The sequence below is a fragment of the Staurois parvus genome, unplaced genomic scaffold (assembly GCF_062004578.1).
Source record: "Staurois parvus isolate SC_StPar_1 unplaced genomic scaffold, SC_StPar_1.0 ptg000140l, whole genome shotgun sequence".
NCBI lineage: Eukaryota > Metazoa > Chordata > Amphibia > Anura > Ranidae > Staurois > Staurois parvus.
The window spans coordinates 1,001,890-1,026,688 of record NW_028317936.1 but is presented as its reverse complement, the minus strand read 5'-3'; the positions used below and the strand labels follow the sequence as shown (position 1 = coordinate 1,026,688).

Below are 24,799 nucleotides of genomic sequence, written 5' to 3'. Positions count from 1 at the left end.
GGTAAAAGGGTCCTTCTTCCACTGACCACCCATCCAAAAGGACACCTCTCCAGCTGACCTTCAACTTAGAGGACCTTTCTCCACTGACCAGAAAATGATCATTGCACTAACCACTAATGTAAGGGTCAGTTTTTCACTGATGTCAAATGAAAGGAGGCACTTCCCCAGTGATCAGCAATGCAAGGTATCACTTTTATCAATGCCCAAGCCACATTGTATGTTCTATTGATGAGGTGCACAATACCTAATACACAATACAGGTGTATTCAATACACTTGATACACTTCAAGAGTTGTATGAAAATGGCATATTTAATGACACATCAGTGTACACTAGAGAAAACATACATTTGGTGGTATTTTTGACCTTCATAATTCAGAAGATCGGTTTATATGTTTATGAACATTGCTTATAATAGCTACTGAGATGATATTGAGGTAGTTGTTGGATCATGTTTAGGTTTGTATCCTGTAATTTCATCCCATCCCTTTCGACAGGTCCGGATTATCCATTCATGTTCATCATCATCTGTAAAAAGAAAGAGTTTTGTTCTAAAAATACCAGTGCAGGCAGGAAATTAGGGTATAAAAGGCATCAAAACATTCAAAAATGTACCTGGAAATATCACTAAGAATGAACTAGATTGGCCTTTCTCAAATTTTTGAACATGGAGGAACCTTTGTTATTTAACTTTCTTGATGCATGAAAATATTTTATCTACAGCTTACAAAAGCTTAAATGTGATGGTCCTAGTAAGAATGATGCTTGTATTTGTGGCACCCTCCTAGTTAGGTTTCTATGATGATAGGTAAATTTAGTTCTTTTTAGCTCCCCTGTAATCAGTGGAGCAGTTGTTGATTTCTTTTGGCTGTTCTGGATTTCACAGGCTGCAGGTTTGATTGCCCTCCCCCCGCCCTCTAGAGAGTTCTGGGACATAGGGAGTGGACCAAGGCAAATGGACAGCATGAATATTTATGGTACTGCATCCAATCTCTGGGGAGGTGGGCCCAGAAGGTGCTGGGGAGCACATACTGTAAATAGTCTGAACTTCAGAACAGCAGTGACTTCCATCTGTCTGGGTGGGTGGTGGCTACCCCCTCCTCAAGCTGTTCTTCTGACTCAAGATGATGTTAATTGAGGTCCTGGTTGTGGTATTGCCAGGAGGCGTACACCTTAAAGCTTCTCAGACATTCCAAGACTTCATCTAAGGATCCAGTCAATGCAGCCTCACTGGAAGACACCTGGAGGAAGCTGAATGGGCACAGCTGCTCCCCTGGCCTTGTGAGTACTACTCTACTACAAGATCCTGGTGAGTGTACTATTGGGCTATCTGGGTCAAGTAGTTTCTCTCCTGAAGGGATCATATCTCTGGCCTCCCTTAGTCTCTCGTGGGCATGTTGTACTCTGAATTAGGTCAAAGTAGTTCCTTTCCTGAGGGGTTTATACCTCTGGCCTCCCCTAGTCGCGCGTGAAGAACCATACTTTGAACTATGGTCAAGCAGTTCCATCCTGAGGTGTTCATACCTCTGGTCTCCCCTAATCTTTTATGGGAGGACTGTACTCTGAATTTAGCAGATGATCTAATTCCAAAGTCTACAATATAGAGAAGTGTGTCCTCTTCCTACTGTTACTGGTTCTCGAGTATCCGACTCTTCATACTCCTCTACACACTTCTGGCCCCCCCTAGTCTCTTCTGAGAGAACCGTATCCTTAACTGGAGCCAAGTAGTTCCTCTCCTAAGGGGTACATACTTCTCGCCTCCCCAGTCTCTCATGGGAGAGCCATCCTCTGAACTGGGACCCAGTCTCTCGTGGGAGCGCCATCCTCTGAACTTTGACCACGTAGTTCCTCTCCTGAGGGGTTCATACATCTGGCCTTACCTAATCTCTCATAGGAGGACTGTACTCTGTAGCTAGCAGAAGATCTGTTCCTGATGTTTGCAACATACAGAAGTTTGCCCTCTTGTTACTGGTTCTGGATTTTCCCATACTACCCTACACCCTCTCCAAGTTATTTAAAAATTACAAAAAGACATCCCCTAGACTGCTCCTGGTGTCAGTGTGCCTGAACTGAGTGTGCTGACAGCCTCTGAACTAGCAAAGGGAGAACTCCAGTCATCATCATCATCTATGCTGTTGAGTGTGCAATGACTGTGCTTTTGACAATTATCAACCAGCGGCCCATTTGGGGGGTGGGGTACTTCTACACTTTGGGAATGATTCCCCCTCTTACAGTGAGCTAAAACGTTAATGGATGTCAGTGGTTACTTATCTGAGAGGCAGAAACTGCTAGTTGCCCAAGGAACCACAAGAAACCTCTGGAGGAACCCTGGAGCTGTGGAGCTGTGAAAGTCAAATAGGCTGCCTGAATATCCATGTGGTCCAAGCCAATGCCTGGAAGACACTGCCCAGTAGGGGGCTGGGAGGGAGAATAAATAGTTTGAGGCCTGAAGCAGAGGGGCTCAGATGAAAAAGGCTGATCAAGATCTAGATATAGAATATGAAGGTGGAATTCTATTTTAAAGGGAAAGCAGAACCATTTTAAGTCAGCTTTAGTGGATGAAGTTATTTTTAAGCATTTTAGATAGAGGGTTAATTAATTACAAGGTACCACATACAGCACAGTTGCAAAATATTAAATGAGCATTTATTAAAAAATATTAACAGCAACTGAGCAAAAAGATACATACACAAAATATTACGGGGTCCCAGCGATATATAGTGAAAATGAAGTTGTTAAAGCAGAACTATGATCCCATCTACTTCAGCGCTGCGGTGTTGTGGAGTTCCACTCCCTCACCTGCCTCTGACATCTTCAGGTGGTCTTCTTCTGGGAACCAATCGTTCAAACACTTTCATTGGCCAGGCCGAGATTGATGTCACTCCCATGCATGAACGGGAGTTCATTTATCTCAGCACTGACAGGAAAGATAGGACAAGCAGGTAAAAAACTTTACAAATCTAGGGCTCACCCCCTACAGGGCCTACTGATTGGGTCCTAGCTTCTTGCCACGTTTAGTGGCGTTTCCCGTGTTTGTGTTTTTTAGCATTTTTTTTCCCCAAAAAAAATTTGTTTGGGGTCACAGAAAGTCCAAAACTGCTGGTTTGCAGTGTTTTACCATGTTTTGCTGCGTTTTTCAGCGCTAGAGCGTTTTTACAGCTAAAAAACACCTCTAGAAACCCACTAGTCCTGGGGTTTTTTTCAGCCAAAAAACCACCCTGCCAAAAAACGTTGATTACAGTCTATGTGTGCATGGACACATAGGCTAAACATGCTGGGACATCAATAAGAAATATCCACTTTATAGGCACAGGCTGACACTGATGTAAGAAGGATAGCAGCAGCACACAGTCACTGAGATCTCACACAGCGGTCTGAACTCACAAATGTGCTTGGATAGTTGGATGCCTCCAATATCAGCCAGACATTTCTCCTGTAAACTCTTCAGACCAGATCCCCAAAAGGAAATCCCTTGATGTGCTCCAGCAAAGTTCAGTAGAATAGGCCCCCCCAGCTGGCACAGATGGGACTCTGATGAGCAAATGAAGAGGCACAGTTGGACTGCCCAGAAGGGCGGCAGTCCTTTAGGCTGGGATCTTCTCCTCCTGGACAAGAGCCCCTCTGCTTCAGGCCTCAAACTATTTTTTCTCCCTCCTAGCCCCCTACTGGGTAGTCTCTTCCAGGGATTGGCTGGGACCACATGAATATTCAGGCAGCCTATTTCACTCTCCCAGCTCAGTACATTCCAGAACCCTCTAGAAGGCAGAGGGAAGCAGTCAAACCTAAAACCAGTGAGACACAGAACAGCCCAAAATAATCACAAACTGCTCAACTGATTACATTAGAGCTAAAGAATTACATCTACCTAGCCTAACTAGCAACCTAACTAGAGGGGTGCTACACAAAACATTAAAAACCTGCCTGTTCACATTTTGTAAAATTACAGTTCCACTTTAATAAAATTATAGCAAAAATAAATTCTTCTATTGACCTCCTGCACATATATTGAGCCCCATATACACGGATAAAGCTATGAAGGATTTCTGCTATTATATGAACAGTGGTTATTACACAGAGTCCACGGATATGTGTATTCTATCCCACATGGAAGAAAAATATATTTGAAATATATTTTTAAAATATTCTTCCCAAATATATTGCCATATATTTGAAATACTACAATTTTGGCCATATTCAATATATTTCAAAATATATTTAAATAAATATATATATATATATATACATACTGCATGTTGAAATGCGTTTTTATTACAAAATATATGAAATACATTTCAAATACACTGTATGTCTTTAAAAATACAAATCTACATTTTTGGAATGCATTTACGAATATATGTAAACATAGATGTTAAAATTACTTTTTTATATGTTAAAAAAAATCTGAAGAATATATTAAAAAAAAGATATATATTTTTAAAAATATATATTTTTTAAATATATTCTTCAGATTTTTTTTTAACATATAAAAAAAAAGTGACTTTAACATATATTTTTACATATATTTCTATATGCATTCCAGAAATGTAGATTTGTATTTTTAAAGACATACAGTATGTTTGAAATGTATTTTTAAAAATATTTTTCAGATGTTTTGTAATAAAAATGCATTTCAACATGCAGTGTATATATATATATATATATATATATATATATATATATATATAAATATACTGAATATTTGAAATATGTAGTATTTCAAATATATTTTTCTTCCATATGAGATGTGGCAAATTTAAGGAACCTATGAATTACCTTTCTGGCATACACAAGTTTTGCAGTTGGAGGAACACAGTGGCTGTTGTTGCTCATGCAGCCTGATTCAATACCACATTGACAGTTTCAAATTAAAAGGATTATTTATTGCATGAATGCTTATTTTTTACGCCTGTCAAGATAGCGTATCTGGAAAGTTTATAGCGAACATCTGGGATTCATATCTGTGTTTGCAGTGGAATCACATTTCAGACTGTAGATTGCAATTTTATTGTATTTTTAAAAAAAAGTGTGATGTTTATTTGTACATTATCTGAATATAATTACTTTATCCTTCAGAGCACAGCAGACTTTATTTTATCTGTATATATGGGACTCAGTGTTTTGTAAGGAGTGCAACGGAAGAAATTTCTTTTTAGTATATTGTTAATAAAGAAGAAGTATAGCCAAAGCTATGTTGGGTGTACTTCCCGTGTGGATCACAGGATTGCGCTTTGTTCTGCACTCCTGTGACCCGTTTTGAGCCGATAGCGGGCTAAAGCTGATGTCGCTCAGCTAGTCTAGGCTCAGGAAAGAGCGTGACTTTTTTTTGTAATTAACTTTTTATTGCTTTTCAATCATATTACAACAAGCAGTCGCAAAAATAAATGTAAAATAAAATAAGAGAGGGAGTGAAGGCCGAAAAACAAGCTCATTGATGAGAGGTACATAAATACATAAAATGTCAATACAAAACAGTAAAATGGCAAAATGGAGATCAATCACAAACAATCTGAGCAGACAAATCAGTGTTATAGGGTTATAGGTGTCCCATGGGTCCCAAACTGCCTCAAACGCAGGGACAGTAGCAGCGTGTAAAGCAGTTAGGTATTCTAACTTTCTAATTTCTGCTATGACCTTCATCAGTTCCAGTAAAAGAGCCAATGCATGGGAATGGTTCTCCTGGGTGCCGTCAAAATGTGGGTGAAAAGTTTCTGCGCACATTTAGAGAGACCCAAAAAAGGTAGACGCAACAGAAAGTAAATGGGCTCAAAAGTGACAGGAGCCCACAAAAGTAACTGCAATAGGGTAAGGACCTCCCTCCAAAAGGGTGCAATGGACCGGCAACCCCAAAAAATGTGGAAAAGAGTACCAGTTTCCGTCCCACAATGCCAGCAAACAGAAGAAACATTCGGGTTACGAGCATGGAGAACCTCAGGAGTCCTATACCAAAATATCAGGATCCTATAAGTATTTTCTTTATACACTACACACATAGAAGAGAGCCAATGCATGGGACTGGATCTCTTGGCTGCCGTCAAAATGTGGGTGGAAAGTGTCCGTGCATATTTAGAGAGACCCAAAAAAGGTAGACCCAACAGAAAGAAAATGGGCTCAAAAGGGACAGGAGACCACAAAAGTAACTGCAATAGGGTAAGGACCTCCCTCCAAAAGGGCACAATGGAGAACCTCAAGTGTCCTATACCAAAACATCAGGATCTTATAAGTATTTTCTTTATACACTACACACAGAAGAGAGCCAATGCATCGGAATGGTTCTCCTGGCCGCCGTCAAAATGTGGGTGGAAAGTGTCCGTGCATATTTAGAGAGACCCAAAAAAGGTAGACCCAACAGAAAGTAAATGGGCTCAAAAGACACAGGAGACCACAAAAGTAACTGCAATAGGGTAAGCACCTCCCTCCAAAAGGGCACAATGGACCGGCAACCTCAAAAAATGTGAAAAAGAGTGCCAGTTTCCATCCCACAACGCCAGCAAACAGAAGAAACATTCGGGTTACGTGCATGGAGAACCTCAGGGGTCCTATACCAAAACATTAGAATCTTAGAAGGATTTTCTTTATATAATACACACATAGAAGATTTAGAAGCGGCCTCCCAAATTCTATTCCATTGATCCTAACCAATATCGCATTGAAGGAAATAGAACCATTTACGCATATAAATAGAAAAAGGGCAACTAAAAGCAATTTATACGTAGCAGAAATTATGCCCCGTTGGTATGGGCCTTGGATGCAAATATTGTGACTTTAAAGCCGGGATCCACCCTGATGCTTCTCAGCAAGCCCCACTCCTTCCACAGCCCAGTGCTCCAGTTAGCGCTGGAGGGGCAGAGCAGAGAGCCAGTGACTGACAATCACTGAAGACCCAGAACTGAGTGATCAGTGGTCTTTGATCACTCAGTTCTCAGTCTTAGATGCAGAGAGGGACAGATGCAGCTGAGATTTGTGCTGCAGCCATCTAGGTCAGTATGATTGTTAATTTTTTTTAAAAGCCATATTTCTCTTTTAAAGCAGACCTTAACCCATGAAATGAACTTTCTCTTGTCTGCTTCCTGCTCCCTCCTTCTTACATATTTGCAGAATATTGTTTCATGGTAAATATCTTTTATTCTCTGTGCAGGCCAGCACTTCCTGATTCTTTGTCTAGATGAGGATGGTGTAGATCAGCCATCTGCTGCCCCTGGGATGTCCATGACACACATACCAGGAGGTGTTTCAGTAGGACAAAGTATGATGTAAATCCAGGAAGGGGTTTACACTGCACCCAGACTATCGCACTCTTTCTATTCTACATTGCCTTTGAAGACCAGCCTCAATCAAAACTGTATTCCCTGACTAACTCCATGGCAGCATAGGAATGGGTAGACTCCGTCCTCATTGCTACCTCATAGGACCCCTCTTCTATAAATTTTGAGGTTGATCCAGTCTATGTTTTTTGTTTTGGTGTTCTGTCCAGTTCAGGTATTGGATTTAGTAAGGAAAGTTTGGGATCCTTTGTCAGCACTTTACATGGCCCAGTTTGGGCAATTTCTTTTCACTAATATATAGTAAGAAAAATAAATATAAGGGATGACTGGTTTTTTATTTCAATATTTTTATTGAGAAACAAACATAGTAAAACGTAAAACAAGATGGCAAACAATAAAAGAGAAAAAGAAAGGGCCCACCCACAAGGTGGAACAAGATTCAGAATCATAAGCATAACACTGGTAGGTAAATAAAAAAAAATTAGCAGACAATAGCATTACAATTCACATAAAAAATGTCGTTGCCATCAAAACATACAGGTTTCATAAATCAATAAACAAAAATTAAGTCAAAGTGGACCAAAAATAACTGAGAGAAAAAAAGGTGTTTCAACAAATAGTAGAAAAAGAGAAGAAGAGAAAGACGAAAAGGAAAGTACTCTTAATTGAAAGAAAAAGAAAAAAGAAAAAAAATATAAGAGGGGGGGGTCAGCTGCCAGACACTCACGATACAGTAATATAAATAATCCAAGCATCCCAAGTCCTCTCAAATCTGGACACATCATCAGAGACGATACTCGTCAGTTTATCATTAACCATTATCCAGTTGAGTTTTTGTTTCACCCTATCCAGCGGGATCAAGGATTGCTTCCAACTCCTAGCTATGGTAATGCGAGCCGCCAAAATGATATATAAAATAAATTTAATCGATTTTTTGAGAACATCAGAGGGTAGTATATTAAACAAGGCCACTTCCGGCGATCTACGGATATTAATTCCTGTCACTGAGTAAAGAAAATTAAATATGCGGATCCAGAACCTACTCACGACTGGACATTTCCACCAGACGTGGAACATGGTACCCTCTTGACCACAGCGTCGGAAACAGCCAGATGAAACGGAAGGATACATTATGGCTAGGCGAGCAGGAACCAAATACCACCGAAGTAGCGTTTTGTAATTAGATTCAACAAGATCAGTGTTAATCGAAATCTTCGATAGGGCATGGGCCGCAGTCCGCCAGGTATCCAAATCCAACGAACTATTTAAATCCCGTTCCCATAGAATCATGTAAGATAATTTAGTTAGGAGATCAACCAACAAAGCATAAACAATGGACAAGCGACCTCGCATCATCCCACTTGCCCCACAGGAGACCTTGAGGGAAGTAAGCGCACAAGGTTCTGTGAGAAGTCTAAGTTTGCTATCAATAAAAGAGCGAATTTGATGGTAATGAAATATCTCTCCACGAGGCATCCCACAAAAATTCACAAAATAATGAAGAGACCGAGGGCGAACCCCATCCAAATAATCACCAATACGTAGCAACCCCTTATTAATCCACCATTGGAACCTCACAAAAGACAAACCCGGGGCAAACTCAGGATTACCAAACACCGGAGCCAACGGGGTATGCGGAGAGAAGAAAGGTTTACGAGCTCGCCATCTATCCCACACTGACAATGAATAGGATAGAGTAGGACACAAAATAGGAGGGAGCAATCTATTGGGAAGCCACATGAAAGTACCAATAGCATATGGACGGCACGAAAGAGCCTCAATCCCAACCCATTGGGGGACATATCCCCTGGCCGTAGTACAAGATAGTTGTGCTATTTGGGCCGCCTGAAAGTATGCGAAAAGATTAGGGAGTCCCAAACCACCACGCCTCTTCAAAGAAAATAAGGTAGATTTGTTCAGCCTAGGGCGCTTTCCCCTCCATACAAATCTGGAGACTGCAGCCTGTAGTAAGACTAGTTCTCGTTTGGGAATCAGAATTGGTAACGTCCTGAAATAGTATAATAATCTAGGTAGGAAGGTCATTTTAATAGAATTAATTCTACCGAACCAGGAAAGTGAAAGATCCTGCCAGGCTAGTAAGTCATTTTTAAGTCGTTGGAAAAGCGGGAGATAGTTGGCCTGGTATAGCGTCGAGAAAGATTTTGTAAGGAGAATCCCCAGATAGGGGAGAGAGCCAGGGGCCCACTGAAAATCAAAGTTTTCCCGGCAGTAGCGAACCTCTGAATCGGGTAACGAGATATTTAAAGCAACAGTTTTAGATGAGTTGAGCGTAAGACCAGAGACCTCAGAAAACGATGAAACAGATGGAAGAAACCAGGTAGAGACGTTCGGGGATCAGATAAGTACATAAGAACATCGTCGGCAAATAGGGCGCATTTATGAACCCTTTGACCACAGGTAACACCCGATATAGAGGAATCAGCGCGAATAGCAAACGCAAGAGGTTCCATCGCCAACGCAAAGAGCAACGGAGAAAGAGGACATCCCTGTCTAGTTCCTCGCTCTATCGAAAAAGGGACTGATTTATGTCCACGAATGGAAACTTGAGCAGACGGGGTAGAATAGAGGGCCCGCAACAGCGTCGTAAAATAAGGGCCAAACTCAAACCTGTCCAACGTTCTAAACAAATAGTCCCAGGACAGACTGTCGAATGCCTTCTGAATATCCAGTGACAGTAGTAAAATTTCCCTTTGCGACGATCCATCCCAATTGGACTGCACAGCTGACAGCAAAGCTATAGTCTGCCTAATTTGGTCCGATATTTGTTGACCACTTATGAATCCAGATTGGTCATCATGAATGTATAAAGCCAAGACGTTATGGAGCCGTAGGGCCAGAATTTTAGTAAGAATCTTTAAATCACAATTAATTAAAGAAATAGGCCGGTAATTGGAGACCACAGCGGCATCCTTGAAAGGCTTGGGAATGACACTAATGAATGCCTTATTTTCCTCTGGGAGAACCACTCCCCCCTCCCGCAAATAATTAAAGTACAGGGCCATATGGGGTATCAGAATGTCCGGGAAAGCTTTATAGTAAGTATTGGGAAGACCATCCGGTCCAGGGGCCTTATGAGAGGCCAGGGATTTCACCGCATTCCCAACTTCTTCACCGGAAATAGGTTGTTCCATTAGCTCCCTATGTGCCTCCCGGAGGGGGGGAAATGAGATAGACTCCAAAAAAGCCTCCAGAGAGGAAGAAGAACAACCCCCCGTGGGCGAACTATAAAGCTGAGAGTAAAAAGACTGGAATTTGTGGAGGATCTTACCCGGGTCCTGGGATAACGAACTGTTGTCCAGTCTGAGCTTGGGGAGGGCCGTCTGGGAATGTCTAGGAGTCAGCTTGCGTGCCAACAGGGTGCCAGGCCTGTCCCTCCAAGTAAAGAATTTATGATTAGACCAACAAAGTTGTTTATCCGCAGTGGTAGTAAGACATAAGTTAAGTTCCAGTCGGGCCTGGTCAAGTTTAAGTAACAAATCAGAACTGGGATGTTGCTTATGTTGAGCAACCAGGTCAGTATACAACTGAGTTTTAGTAGCAAGTAGGTCATTTCGGGCTTTTTTTAAACGAGAAGAGAGTTGAATAATATATCCCCTGACTGAGGCCTTATGAGCTGCCCAATTAATCGCCGGGTTTGTGTCCTCTGCTTTATTAAAATCAAAAAACATTTGTAGGTGTGAGGAAATTTCCCGACAATGAGAGGGATTACCCAAAATAGAGTCATTAAGACGCCAATGAAAAGCCAAGAGTCTCGGACGACAAGGTGATAGAAACTGGGTCGTGGTCAGACCAGGGCGTGGAAAAGATTTTAGCAGTGACAAGTTTGGGGAGTGAATATGTATGAAGAAAAATATGGTCAATGCGAGAATAACTATTATGAGCCCTGGAGTAGAGGGAGTAGTCTCGAGAAGTAGGATTAGCCTCCCTCCATGCATCAATAAAATCATATCGATATAAAAGTTGAGTCAATTTACGGCTCCGTCTAGAAGGAGGCTGAAGCGTGGCGGTTTGGGAACGATCCAGAGTCTGGTCCAATGCTAAATTAGAGTCACCAGCTAGAATAACGTCACCCTCAAATTCTCCGACCAGAGTGCTTAGCAAAGATTGGAAAAATTCAACCTGATTGGCATTGGGGGTATAATAAATTATAAAAGTGATAAGGTTTCCTCCCAAGTGGCCTTTCACCAAAAGATATCGCCCCTCCTTGTCCCGGATAATTTTAGATTCAACAAAGGACACTCGGCGAGAAAAGCATAGGGCCACCCCCCGCTTTTTCTCTGTAGCATTAGCAAAAAAGCAGAGAGGGTAATTTTTATGAATATAACGTGGAGAGAAGGAGGGGGGAAAATGAGTCTCCTGTAAGGCAACTATATCCGCCCAAGGGAGTGGTATGAGCTAAAAGCCTGTATGCGTTTGGATGGGGAATTGAACCCCTGAACATTGTGAGAGAGGAAGCGAATTTCTCCGCTAGTGGACCGTACGGAAAACATGATAAATAATTATGGAACTAAGCATAATAAAGACCCCTCGTTCCTTAAAAGTATGAAGATCCCTAGAAGTCCCTAAATGTCACCAGCTGACCCCCCAAAAAATCAGAAAAAAACAAAGAGAAAGAAATCGGAAAAAAAAAAGAAAGAAGAAAAGAGAACATTCGGAACACAAAAGTCCAAATGCCAAGTGACCGCGGTACACAAAACAGTACTATTAAATGAATGAAACAATGTACCAGGAAATACAGAGCAATAGCCTTGTGGTGGAATAGGTCTGCCCAGAGAAACATTCCCGGGGAAGAGTCTTCCAATCAGGGAGAGTGCAAAGACACTCTCCAGCACCAACCGCAATTACAACCCATCAGCAATAAATCAAACGCACAGCGCATTGAACATAAAAACAAAGCAATTAAAACCACTTAAAATGGTATTCAGCAAACAGATGTAATTAACACCCCAAGTCCCACCCCCAGCCCATCCCCCCGCACCAATACAGCAACAGCGGCCAACGCTCCTAAGAGCCCCAGAAAGGCTGCCATCAACGAACATATCCCAGCGAAAAGTCCCCAAAAGAACATAAAAGTTCAAGAAATCCTCCCAGGCGGATTCCGGGACCCCTTCTTCTTAGATGATGGAGTAGTCCACAATGGCTGGAGCACCGGAGGTCGAGGAGCCGATCCCGTAGGAGAATGGGACGTCGGACTGCGAGATATAATACCCAGCTGAAGCAGCAACTCCTCGCCATCCTGGAATGTAGCAAACCCATAGGACTTTCCATTAAGAGTGAACTGTAGAGGAAAAGGGTAGGCCCAACGATATTTAATGCCCTTTTGAACCAAGTGAGAGAGAAGTGGCTTGAGGGATCGCCGTCTCTGGATAGTGGCCGATGAGACATCAGCAAAGATTTGTACCTTGTGCCCTGCAAGCTCTATATCCGGATTCTCCCTGCCAAACCGCATAACCGCTTCCTTAACCTGGAAAAAATGAGGCTTGACGATGATATCTCTAGGAGGCCCCCCTTGCCGGGGGGGGATCAGTGCCCGGTGAATGCGATCAATCTCAAGGTGAAGGTCATCAATAGCAGGCATAGCAGACCGCATGAGGGTGTGTGCGCAGCTAGTAAGCTCCTTAACCGACTCAGGAAGACCTCGAATGCGAAAATTGTATTGCCTGGCCCGATTCTCCAGGTCATCAATTTTAGAATACGCCTCCTCCAGGCGATCTTGCAAGTCGGTGATCATGTTAGAATTTTGGGAGATACTTAGGCTTGTCGCATCAACTTTAGCCTCAATACTGTCTAGACGGTGGCCCAAGGCCTGAAAATCCTGCTTTAAATCAGCCGCCAGTTTTGAGGTAGCTCTGTCTAATTCGCGTTGCAGCAAATCTGCGAACCAAGCTATCAAAGTCGCATCACCAGAGTATAGAGGCGGGTCAGGAGGAATCGTTGGCGAGGAAGCTGGGCTATCATCCACGGGCTCAGGACCGCTATGCTGGCTTGAAAAAATGGCAGCTATTTCGCTGCTCAAGGGCGAGGATGCAGGGGAGTCATGGCTCAATGAACAGGCAGAAGCCTGGGACTCTAGTGGCACAGGGCTGGAGGGTGACTGGGGGGGCTGCAGGGAGTCACTCACCCCAGCTGATGATGCTGCTGCAGTTCTCCCTGGACCAGCGTGGGATGAGGAGCCCATCTTCTCCCTCCGAGGGAGAGGTGCTGCTATAAGAGAGGCAGAGGAGACACCAGGAGCCGCGGGCGCCGATCTGGCCGCCATCTTGGACCTCCCAGTCCCCGCAGGGAGCCGCAGCTGGGAGCCTCCACGGCTCTTCATCGCCGTCTTTCCGGGCATATGAGCAGATGCCCGAGATCCGGAGAGAGGCAGGGGGGGGCCCCAGGGGTGAAGCGGCACTATGCCCTTTTATGGGCTGCTGTCAGTGCCGGAGATTTGCGGAGCTAGTGCCGGGACATCTGATCCCGGCGGCCGTGCATGCGCACCTGGGGATGACTGGTTTAAAAGGACAAAGTGCTCATCCCAAAAACTTCAGGAATGGTTTCCCCACTAAATGCATAGATATATATACGAACAGGAAGAACTGTGGATCCGGACACTACATGGGATTTTGGTATAGCTGGGCATCATGTGCATCCCTGTGCCTTTAAGGATAGGCTCCTCCAGGCACACCTGCCCTTAACCTTTCCATTGATATATGTGCTCCTACTATGGAGGTTTGGGAAATTTTAGAGTTAGGTCCATAGTATACATGAGGACCCTTGACGCAGGACTGTGGCTTACGCATGTATTTGCAAATATGTGCAAACAAAACCCTCTGTTTTTAGCGCAGGGCCAAATTGGTTGTTTTGCAGACTGGCTGGTAAGTGTTACTGGCTTTATCCAAAAAGACACTGGAGTTGATTTACTAAAACTAGAGAGTGCAAAATCCGATGCAGCTGTGCATGGTAACCAATCAGCTTCTAACTTCAGCTTGTTCAATTAACCACTTGCTATCCTGAGGATTTCCCCCCCCCCCCCCCCTTACAGACCAAAATGCTAAACATTGTTGCATTCCTCAAACTATAGTTTTCAGGGTGGCAGAGTTATCCTGCTGAAAGAGACCACTGCCATCGGGGAATACTGTTTCCATGAATGGGTGCACTTGGTCACCAACAATGTTTAGGTAGGTGGTACGTGTCAAGTAGCAGCCACATGAATCCCAGGATCCAATGCTTCCCACCAGAACATTGCCCAAAGCATCATATTGCCTCCGCCGACTTGTCTTCTTCCCATACTGCATCCTGGTGCCATCTCTTCCCCAAATAAGTGACGCACACGCTCCCAGCCATCCACACGATTCATGAGATTAGGCCACCTTCTTCATTGTGTTCCAGTTCTGATGCTCAGGTGTCCATTTTAGGCACTTTTGGCTGTGGACACGGATCACCATGGGCACCCTGACCAGTCTGCAGCTACGTAGCCCCATACACAAAAACTGCCCATTTTTTTCTGCTTTCAACACATCAACTTCAGGGATAAGACGTTCACTTGCTAGCTAATATATCCCACCCATTTTCAGATGTCATTGTAATGAGATAATCAATGTTATTCACTTAACCTGTCAGCGGTCGTAAAGTTATTGCTAATCCATGTATTTTTTATAATATTACAATAAAACAGAAGCAATATCAAATACAAAGCGCCGTGCTGAATGATTCATTACAACCGCAGTGCATTGGCTAGCATGCCTATCCTGTAACCCATACATACGCCAGAACTTAAACAGTTACTGTTTGTATATAGTGTTTCCACGCAAAGAGAGCGATTGCCGCATAATTGCTGCAGTTCCAAGGCTATTCGAATCTGTGCAGCTGCAACCTCTTCAGCGGTAACCCATGAAACAAGACAAACTGGGCTTATTATACTGAATAAGCCTTCAAGCCCCTCCCTGATTGTTGGTAATTGGCGGCAATGGACTTAACAGCCACTTGACTATCCTTTTCACATTACCTGGTGGTTCAGCCAACAATTTGAATGACAAATGTATGTTTCTTACTGCAGCTGTCTCTGCTCTGATCTCCTTGCCTTCAAGACCTCCCCCCCCCCCCAAAAAAAAAATCACAAACTATGCCTGAAAAGCAAACAGCATCAATTTTTAAGGAGCAATTATTTCCCAAGTATTGATTAGAGCTGGCAAATGTAATTCTTATAATGACCGTTCAATTTTCAATATGATAATGGGGTGACTTGGACTGCTTTATAATGCTTTATTCCTAAACAGCGACAGTTTAGGGTTTATTATAAATGGGAATTCTAACCTCAATTGCCAGCTCTAGTGGATAATTCCAGCAGCCAGACTGTGTACCTGTCCTATCCAATTCTATTTAAAAGATAATCGGCGCTTTGTTTAACATTCATATGTACGGGACCGGCTAATAAATATCTGACGTTGTGTTCTGCCTATTATGGCTGGGGCCAGACCGAGGGGTCATTGTGGAAAATAAAAATCTAAATCACTTTTACTGAAGAGCATGTAAAAATGGTTTGCTGAAATTGCTTGGGCCCCCTCCTCCTTTGCAACTCACCTACTGTTAGGGCCCATTCACACTAGGGGGTGGGTTCATAAAACATTCGTTGTATAAATGTCAGGGCTGGGTCTAGACTATCTAATCTGTGGGTGCAGTAAAGAAACACTAGTATGTATTAGACCAGGGGTGGGCAAACTTTTTGACTTGAGGGCCGCAATGGGTTCATATATTGGACCCGGGGGCCGGACCAAGAGTAGATGAATGATGTGTATGTGTGAATTAATATAAATTAAATTAAAATTTGTAACATTAAATGTTTAGATTAATTTAAGGTAGAAAAGCATAAAAAGAGTTATTTTACAAAACTTTTATGCCCCCCACTAGCTGCTGGCCGGCCCAGCCACTACCATGCCATCCATAGTAAGTATAGTAATATTCCCCCATAGTAAGCATAGTAATTCATCCCCCATATAGTAATTCATCCCCCATAGTAATTCATCCCCCATATAGTAATTTATCCCCCCTATAGTAATTCATCCCCCCTATAGTAATTCATTCCCCATATTAATTCATCCCCCATATTAATTCATCCCTCATATAGTATTTCATCCTCCATAGTACTATTCCCCCCCAAGTAGTAAGCCAAGTCCCCCCTGTGTCAATTTACTTACCTTTGCTCCGCGCGTTCCTCTCGCCGTGTTCCCGCGCTGTTCCGGTCTTCAGGGCGGACTGTGAGAGGAGCCTAGCTCCCCTCACGTTCATCACGCTGCCCCGCCTATACACATCCTGACAGCCAATGTTTGCCTGCCCTGGCTGTTTTTTTTTTTATCACGCTCCGCGGGCCGGATTAAAAGGTCCGCCGGGCCGTAGTTTGCCCATTGCTGTATTAGACTATCATTAGATTAGGGTGATTAAACAGAACCTGTGCCCCCGTATATCAGGTGTCCCTATCACAGTCCCCCTTTACATTGGGAGTTCTCATCAGAGTCCCTCTTTACATCAGGTGTTCCCATCAGAGTGCCCCTTTACATCAGGTGTCCCCATCAGAGTGCCCCCTTACATATGGGTCCCCATCAAAGTGCCCCTTACATCTGGGTCCCCATCAGAGCACTTCCTTATATCAGGGTCCCCATCAGAGTCCTCCCTTACATCAAGTGTCCCCATCAGAGTGCCCCCTTACATCAAATGTTCCCATCAATATCCCCCTTTACATCAACTGTTGCCATCAACGTGCCCCCTTAAATATGATCAGTTACCCCATCAAAGTGCCCCCTTACATTAGGCGTCCCAACCAGAGTGTCCCCATACATCAGATGTCCCCATCAAAGTGTCCCCTTACATCGGGTGTCCCCATCAATGTCCCCCCTTACATCAACTGTGCTGATCAGAGTGCCCCCTTAAATATGATCAGTTACCCCATCAAAGTGCCCTCTTACATTAGATGTCCCAATCAGAGTCCTCCCTTACATCAAGTGTCCCCTTACATCAAATGTTCCCATCAATATCCCCCTTTACATCAACTGTTGCCATCAAAGTGCCCCCTTAAATATGAACAGTTACCCCATCAAAGTGCCCCCTTACATTAGGCGTCCCAACCAGAGTGTCCCCATACATCAGATGTCCCCATCAATGTTCCCCCTTACATCAACTGTTCTGATCAGAGTGCCCCCTTAAATATGATCAGTTACCCCATCAAAGTGCCCTCTTACATTAGATGTCCCAATCAGAGTGCCCCCTTACATCAAGTGTTCCCTTAAGACTGTCCTCTTACACCAGGTGGCCCTAGCAATTTCCCCCCTTGCAAAAACTGTTTCTATAAGAGTGCCCCCTTAAATATGATCAGTGACCCCATCAAAGTGCCCCCTTACATTAGGTGTCCCCATCAGAGTGCCCCCTTACATCAAGTGTTCCCTTCAGACTGTCCCCTTACACCAGGTGGCCCTATCAATGTCCCCTCTTGCAACAACTGTTCCTGTAAGAGTGCCCCCTTAAATATGATCAGTTACCCCCATCAAAGTGCCCCTTTACATTACGTGCCCCCGTCAGAGTGCACTCCTGCATTGGGCTTGACCACATCCTGGGAGTGTCGGACAACAGAGGAGAGCAACAGCTGCCAAGGAGGGAGGAAAAAGGTACACATTTGCATTTATTCCTATCCTCATTAGCCAGACAAGCATTTTACACATGAAATGCAAGGGGTGATCCCACTACATTGGTAAGTTTACCATCAACTGGGAGTATGGCTTTAAAATCCAGCTCTGGGAAACTTGAAAAATTACCCTTTGCAGTAGAGCTGTACCAGCACTGCAAGGGTTGGTTTATTTTTTAGTCTGGAGGGAGGAGAAGTGTTTTTAATTACCTGATCCTGTACTCCCCATGCAGATGGCACTCCCCAAACTCCAGTACTGGACTGTCCCTTGGCGCCATCACATTAAATGCAGGGCCTTAGACCTGGATGGACCTTAGACGGCTGAAGTGTAGGGGAAAAGATGTTGTAAAGACCAGTCTAGAAACACGGAGGAGCAGGTAAGTAACTTTTCTTTAACAAGTCCTCTAGACCTAAAGGAGAAATTAACCCTTACATTGTAAGCACAGCCCCACTGCAAGGGAGGATTTTCAAGTTTCTGGGAGTTGGGCTTTAAAACCTCTTGCACTGCATTGGTAAAATGCTCATTTGCCCAGGCTTAATAGGAATGAATACAAGGTCTTACCTTATTCCTCACTTCCCAGGCAGCTGGTGCTCTCCTCTGTTGTCTGACACTCCCAAGTGTGTCCCAAGAGATGATTTTCAAGTTTCTTGGAGTTAGACTTCAATAAACTATACGAGGGTTGTACCGAAAGTAATGCAAAAGTGGGCATTTTCTTTATTAACTCACATATGTCGTTCAAATTTCACATATCGATAGAGTAACTCTTCCTCTACAGTAACTCTTCTTTTCATTGCAGATAAATAATGGATTCCAAATGGAATCAATAAGCTATCACTGAGTTCTTGATGAAGGAGGGGTGCAGGCTGTCTGATATCCACAGAAGTCTACAGAATGTTTACGGAGATGACATCATTGAAAAAACCCATCAATGACAAGACATTTCTCTGGTCAGTGGTGTCATCTCCATAAACATTCTGTAGCTTTCTGTGGATGTCGGACAGCTTGCACCTCTCCTTTGTTAAGAATTCAATGATGGTACATTGCTTCTGTTTGGAATCTATTATTTACTTCCAATACAAAAGAAGAAGATGAGTTACTATAGAGTAGGGGTGGGCATTTAATTTTCCTAAGGTGCCTCATGGGAAACTGGGACTGTTGCTGCAGCCCTGCATTGTTATACGCACCCTGGGCGTGTGACGTCATTTCCACAGCAAAGCGGAAGTTAAGCAAGTAGTAGGGGCCACTTACCTGTGGGGTGGAGAGTGGGACAACACCTGGCAACACCTCCCCACATGCCATCACCCGCATCATATCCTAGTTGTTCACCTCCCATGGTCGGCATCAGATGTCTGAGCTGAAATGCCACTGTTCCTACACAGATGAGGCCACTCAGAAAGAGCAAAAGTGCAACCACCCCCATCTTGGTGGATCAACGAGGGAAGAAGTACAGACCAGGGGCGGACTGACAACTCATGGGGCCCCCGGGCAATAGGGGATCATGGGGCCCCTGTGTCCTTGCCCAAACTCAAAAAAGCCTATGAAAAAGGTACCAGGGGCATCTCATTGGGCCCCCTGCTGACCCCGGGCCCTCGGGCAGTTTCCAAATGGTCAGTCCACCCCTGGTACAGACATTGACTGACTTGACTGTCCAGCCTGCATCCAGAGAACCCACACTCCCACATTTCTGATTGACCTCACACAGGCCAAACAAGGTCTGGATGTGGCCAGAAGGGGCATGAAATGCCCAGGTCTGCTATAGAGGAAGAGTTACTCTACTAACATGCAAAATTTGGATGATCTGTGTAAGTTAATAAAAGACTTATGCCCACTTTTGTATTTCTTTTGGTACATCTCTCGTATTTTACTTTTCTATTTTTTATCAACGCAAGTGTTCTTTTAGTCCCTCCTATCCTGCGTTCAATGCAAAACAGGCTTTGAGTCCATGCATGTCATTGTTTGTGTCAGTGTATGATTTGGCTCAGTCTTCAAAATCCCATAAAAAATTAATCTACATCCAGGGACGGAGGTTTCGGCACAGGTAGTAGGAAAGAAGAATATTGTTTTGCTTTCGTTGTGAATTGTCTTCAGTGTGATCTTTGACACCAGCCACCATTTAGTCCTTTCTGTAAAAACAAGCCACATCTGAACTCTGCCACGATGGACATCCTAAAGAGGCCCTCCCAGAGCTCAGCACAACTTCTGTTAAACCTGTTTTATTGAGACATTGCTGCAGAGGACTTCCTGAATGTTTCCTACCATCTGCTTTAGATACTTTACTGGGCTAGTCTGCAGCCTTGGAGTTTTCCTGCTCCTTCCTGCCCACCCTACACAAGTTGTTCTGGATGAGTTCCCTATCACTGCAGATCCCTTCCTCGCTTTCTTTTTGCCTAAGGAATGTGTTTTTGTCTTCCGTTAGTTCATGGCCCTGTGCCTTGATGGGTCTCTTCTAGGACTACTGTTTCAGAGCTGCTACAGATGTCAGTGGTTTGAAATCCACAGCTGTGCCATACTCTTACCCATTGAGCGGGGTTCTCCAAACTTTCAAGCTTACCATCCTTCAGACTTTTAAAGGGCCAGACTTTGGTCAGTGGGGATATAAAATGCCTCAGGCTTGGTGGTCAGTGGGAGTAAAATAATTACAAAGAGCCTGTGGTCAGTAAGGGAATAGTGCTCCATCATTGGAATTAGTGGGAGGAATAGTGCCCCATCATTGGTGTTAGTGGGAGCAATAGCGTTCCATTGTTGGTGTCAGGGGGAAGAATGGTGTCCTATCATTGGTATTATTGGGAGGTATAATGCCTCTTTATTGGCATTAATGAGAGGACTAGTGCCCTATCATTGGTGTCAGTGGGAGGAATAGTGCCCCATCATTGGTATCAGTGGGAGGAATAGTGCCCCATCATTGGTGTCAGTGGGAGGAATAGTGCCCCATCATTGGTATCAGTGGGAGGAATAGTGCCCCATCATTGGTATCAGTTGGAGGAATAGTGCCCCATCATTGGTATCAGTGGAAGGAATAGTGCCCCATCATTGGTATCAGTGGGAGGAATAGTGCCCCATCATTGGTATCAGTTGGAGGAATAGTGCCCCATCATTGGTATCAGTGGAAGGAATATTGCCCCATCATTGGTATCCGTGGGATGAATAGTGCTCCATCATTGGTATCAATGGGAGGTATAGTGCCTCTTTATTGGCATTAGTGACAGGAATAGTGCCCCATCATTGGTGTCAGGGTGAGGAATAGTGCCCCATCATTGGTATCAGTGGGAGGAATAGTGCCACATCCTTGGTATCAGTGGGAGGAATAGTGTCCCAGTGTTAGCATTAATGGAAGGAATATTGCCCCATCATTGGTGTCAGTGGAATAAATAGTGCCCCACTGATGGTGTCAATGGAAGGAAAAGTGTCCCATTGATGGTTTCATTGGAATAAATAGTGCCCAATTTATGGTGTTAATGGAATAGCGATTCATCATTGGGAGGAATAGTGATCCATCTTTGGTGTCATTGTGAGAGTTCACTTTCTGAGAGGAGCTGGAACTAATTTAAAGGGGGTTCACTGAGGATCAGGTTTGGAGGTTCAGAGGAGAAGTGTCTGGCCGGTATTGGATAGAGGCATCAAACAACACAATAACATTGTGAGTATAGGCCAGAGTGAGAGATCCTAGTGACTATTTCCCCCAAAAAAATTAAAAATCAGCAGCTACAAATACTGTAGCTGCTGACTTTCAATATAAGAATGCTTACCTGTCCAGTGATCCAGCGTTGTTCTCACCCGAGCCAATTCCTGAATGGGACCAGGTGCTGGCATCTTAAAGCAGAACTCCATGTGAAATTTTTTTTTTCTAGGGTTGCACCGAAAGGCTAAACTTATCTGATCCTTCGATTCTCCACACTCCCCCACGTCCAGTGGTGGACTGTTCCTGCTGTCCTCATGTTATGACGTCAAGAACAGTCCATTCACAAGTGTGCGGGGGGGGGGGCAGGAACGACAGCGACCAGTCTTACACTTGGAGAATTGGTGGATTAGGTGAGTGTATCTTTGCTCTCCTCACCTCCTAGACAAAAACAAGCAGTTAACTCATGCAGTGCAGGTACAGCCCCACTGCATGGGAAATGTGTTTTTTCCCTGGAATTCCTCTATAAGTAAGGGAAAACAGCGTCACAGCTTGCATCCCACTGCTCGAGCCACGCTGCACTTTATGAATGCTCCCGAAGTCTTCTGGGACCTGTGATGTATCCCAGAAGGCCATAGGCGAAGAGGGTGGAGGTGAAATTCCACTCAGATCACCTAGGCAATCCGGGTGGAAATGGGAGCGGGTACCTGTCAAAACCAGGTACCTGCACCCCCCTCAAAAAAAGAGTTCCAATTGTTAAAGGGGGGGGGGGGGAAGGCAAACAAGTGAAACTTCCCCTTTTGGGTGAAATGAAGTTCTGCCTTTTGAGCACCTGCTCCAGAGTTGCTGATTTGGGACTGTTCCCGTGTTTGGAGTCCCTGAGTTGCTTGTTCCCTTACAAGAAATTCTCTTGAAGAGTAGAGTTTAAGGCAGAGAGTGTCCTCTACTACTTTGTGTGCAAAAATTTGGTGCCCCCTGCTCCCTATCCCAGTTCAATGAGCATTCAATTTAAAAAAAGTCACTCCTTGTCTGGTCCTTGAGTCATGAGACTTCTGGTTCTGCTGTATTCCATGCTGCTCTGCACTCATTCGGGAGGAGAACCTGGGCACATCAAGCTACTTATATTTTTTTTACTCTTTCGCTCTATGCATTTCTCCCGTGGCTTTTTATCCCTCAATTTCCTCTCTCCTCTCCTTTTTTTGGAGTAATGCTACAATTCCAATATTATGCAATGTACAATGATGTCATGATGAGACTGTTTAAACAGCAATTTTGTCATAGACAGGATATCGTATAAACAAAGGTTATAACAACGAGTTCAAAGCCTATGTGAGGACATGGGATGCATGGGTGTTCCCGCTGTATTGTTAATCATTACAGGTTCCTGTGTTTTTGGAAAGCTCGCTGCTTATCTCAGTTGATATAATATGTTTCTACATACGAAAACTTTTGGGATGAACGCCAACCTAAACTATTCACGAACAGTTGTAAAACATGGTGTCAGACAGGAGAGCGGGATAACGCTCACAAGATAAAAATCACTTTCAGTTTCCGAAATGCAGTACAATCTATATTCTGTACCAGATCAACATTTTTACTATTTATTTACAGGGTATGTAAAACTAAAAGTCTGCAATAGAAGTAATGATAATCAGCGCAAATACTGGACCAAAGTCTGAAAAGTCTAGTAGTATTTAGAAATAGTCCGGGTGACTTGGATAAGGGGGGGTCCGTGTGGCACTTAGGGCAAGCTCCATGCAGTACTGTAGCAGACTCTGTGTAGTAAGGAGAGAAGAAGAAGCACCTCTAAGTGCAGCAGACCACTTTAATATATAATAAAAAGCTTTTATTACTCTACTACCATGTGAGTGTTAATACTTTTTATTATATATTAAAGTGATCTGCTGCACTTAGAGGCGCTTCTTCTTCTCTCCTTATGTAAAACTAAAATACTAGTCTATCCAACATCAGAACGCATCAGGATGGATCACTGAAATATCTTCTGCCACATGCTCCCCCTAACTCAGGGCTACACCTTCTGCCTCAGTGTTCCCTCAAATTCTAGGTTCCATCCAACTCATGGCTACACCTTCTACACCAGTGCTCCCTCCAATTCTGGGCTCCCTCCAACGCAGGACTACGCCTTCTGCCTCAGTGTTCCCTCAAATTCTAGGTTCCATCCAACTCATGGCTACACCTTCTACACCAGTGCTCCCTCCAATTCTGGGCTCCCTCCAACGCAGGACTACGCCTTCTGCCTCAGTGTTCCCTCAAATTCTGAGCTCTCTCCAACTTATGGCTACATCTTCTGCCCCAGTGCTCCCTCCAATTCTGGGCTCCCTCCAACACAGGGCTACACCTTCTGCCTCAGTGTTCCCTCAAATTCTAGGTTCCATCCAACTCATGGCTACACCTTCTACACCATTGCTCCCTCCAATTCTGGGCTCCCTCCAACGCAGAGCTACGCCTTCTGCCTCAGTGTTCCCTCAAATTCTGAGCTCTCTCCAACTTATGGCTACATCTTCTGCCCCAGTGCTCCCTCCAATTCTGGGCTCCCTCCAATGCAGGGCTATGCCTTCTGCCTCAGTGCTCGCTCCAACTCAGGGCTTTGCCCTCTACCCCAGAACTCCCTCCAACTCAGGGCTCCGCCTTCTGCCCCAGTGCTCCCTGCAACTCTGGGCTACACCTTCTGCCCCAGTTCTCCCTCCATCTCAGGGATTTGCCCTCTACCCCAGTTCTCCCTCCAACTCAGGGCTCCGTCTTCTGTCCCAGTGCTCCCCGCAACTCTGGGCTACAACTTCTGCCCCAGTGCTCCCTCCAACTCTGGGCTACGCCCTCTGTCCTAGTGCTTCCCCTAATTCAGGGCTACACCCTGTGTCCTTGTGGTCCCCTCCGCACTGGGCTACCCCTTCTGCTCCATTGCTGCCCTCCAATTCTAGGCTACACCCTCAGTCCCAGTGCTCCCCCCATAGGCCTCCCAGGTAATATTGTATGTTTTTTTCTATACTGACCTTTTCCAAAAGTCTTTAAGCTGGTCAAATGATATTGCAGGGTCTTCCTTACCTTTCTGCTTCATTGCTACCCCAAACTCTGGGCTACACCCTCTTTCATAGTAGCCCCCCAGCCTAGGGCTACCCCTTTTGCTCAATTGCTCTCACTAACTCTCTGAGCTACACCTTCTGTCCTAGTGCTCTCCCCAACTCTGGGCTATGCTTTCTGCCTCAGTGCTCACCCCAATGCTCAGC

General features: G+C 44.3%; 1 protein-coding gene across 1 annotated transcript in view; it reads right to left on the bottom strand.

Annotated features, from left to right (window-relative positions):
• Nucleotides 1-292: 292 nt before the first annotated feature.
• MORN5 (MORN repeat containing 5) overlaps nucleotides 293-24,799 on the bottom strand; it is a 50,028-nt gene continuing 25,521 nt past the window's right edge. Inside the window, exon 5 of the mRNA XM_089673537.1 lies at nucleotides 293-528. Coding sequence (XP_089529663.1) covers nucleotides 419-528 — 110 coding nt within the window. The 3' untranslated portion in view covers nucleotides 293-418. The remainder of the gene's footprint in view (nucleotides 529-24,799) is intronic.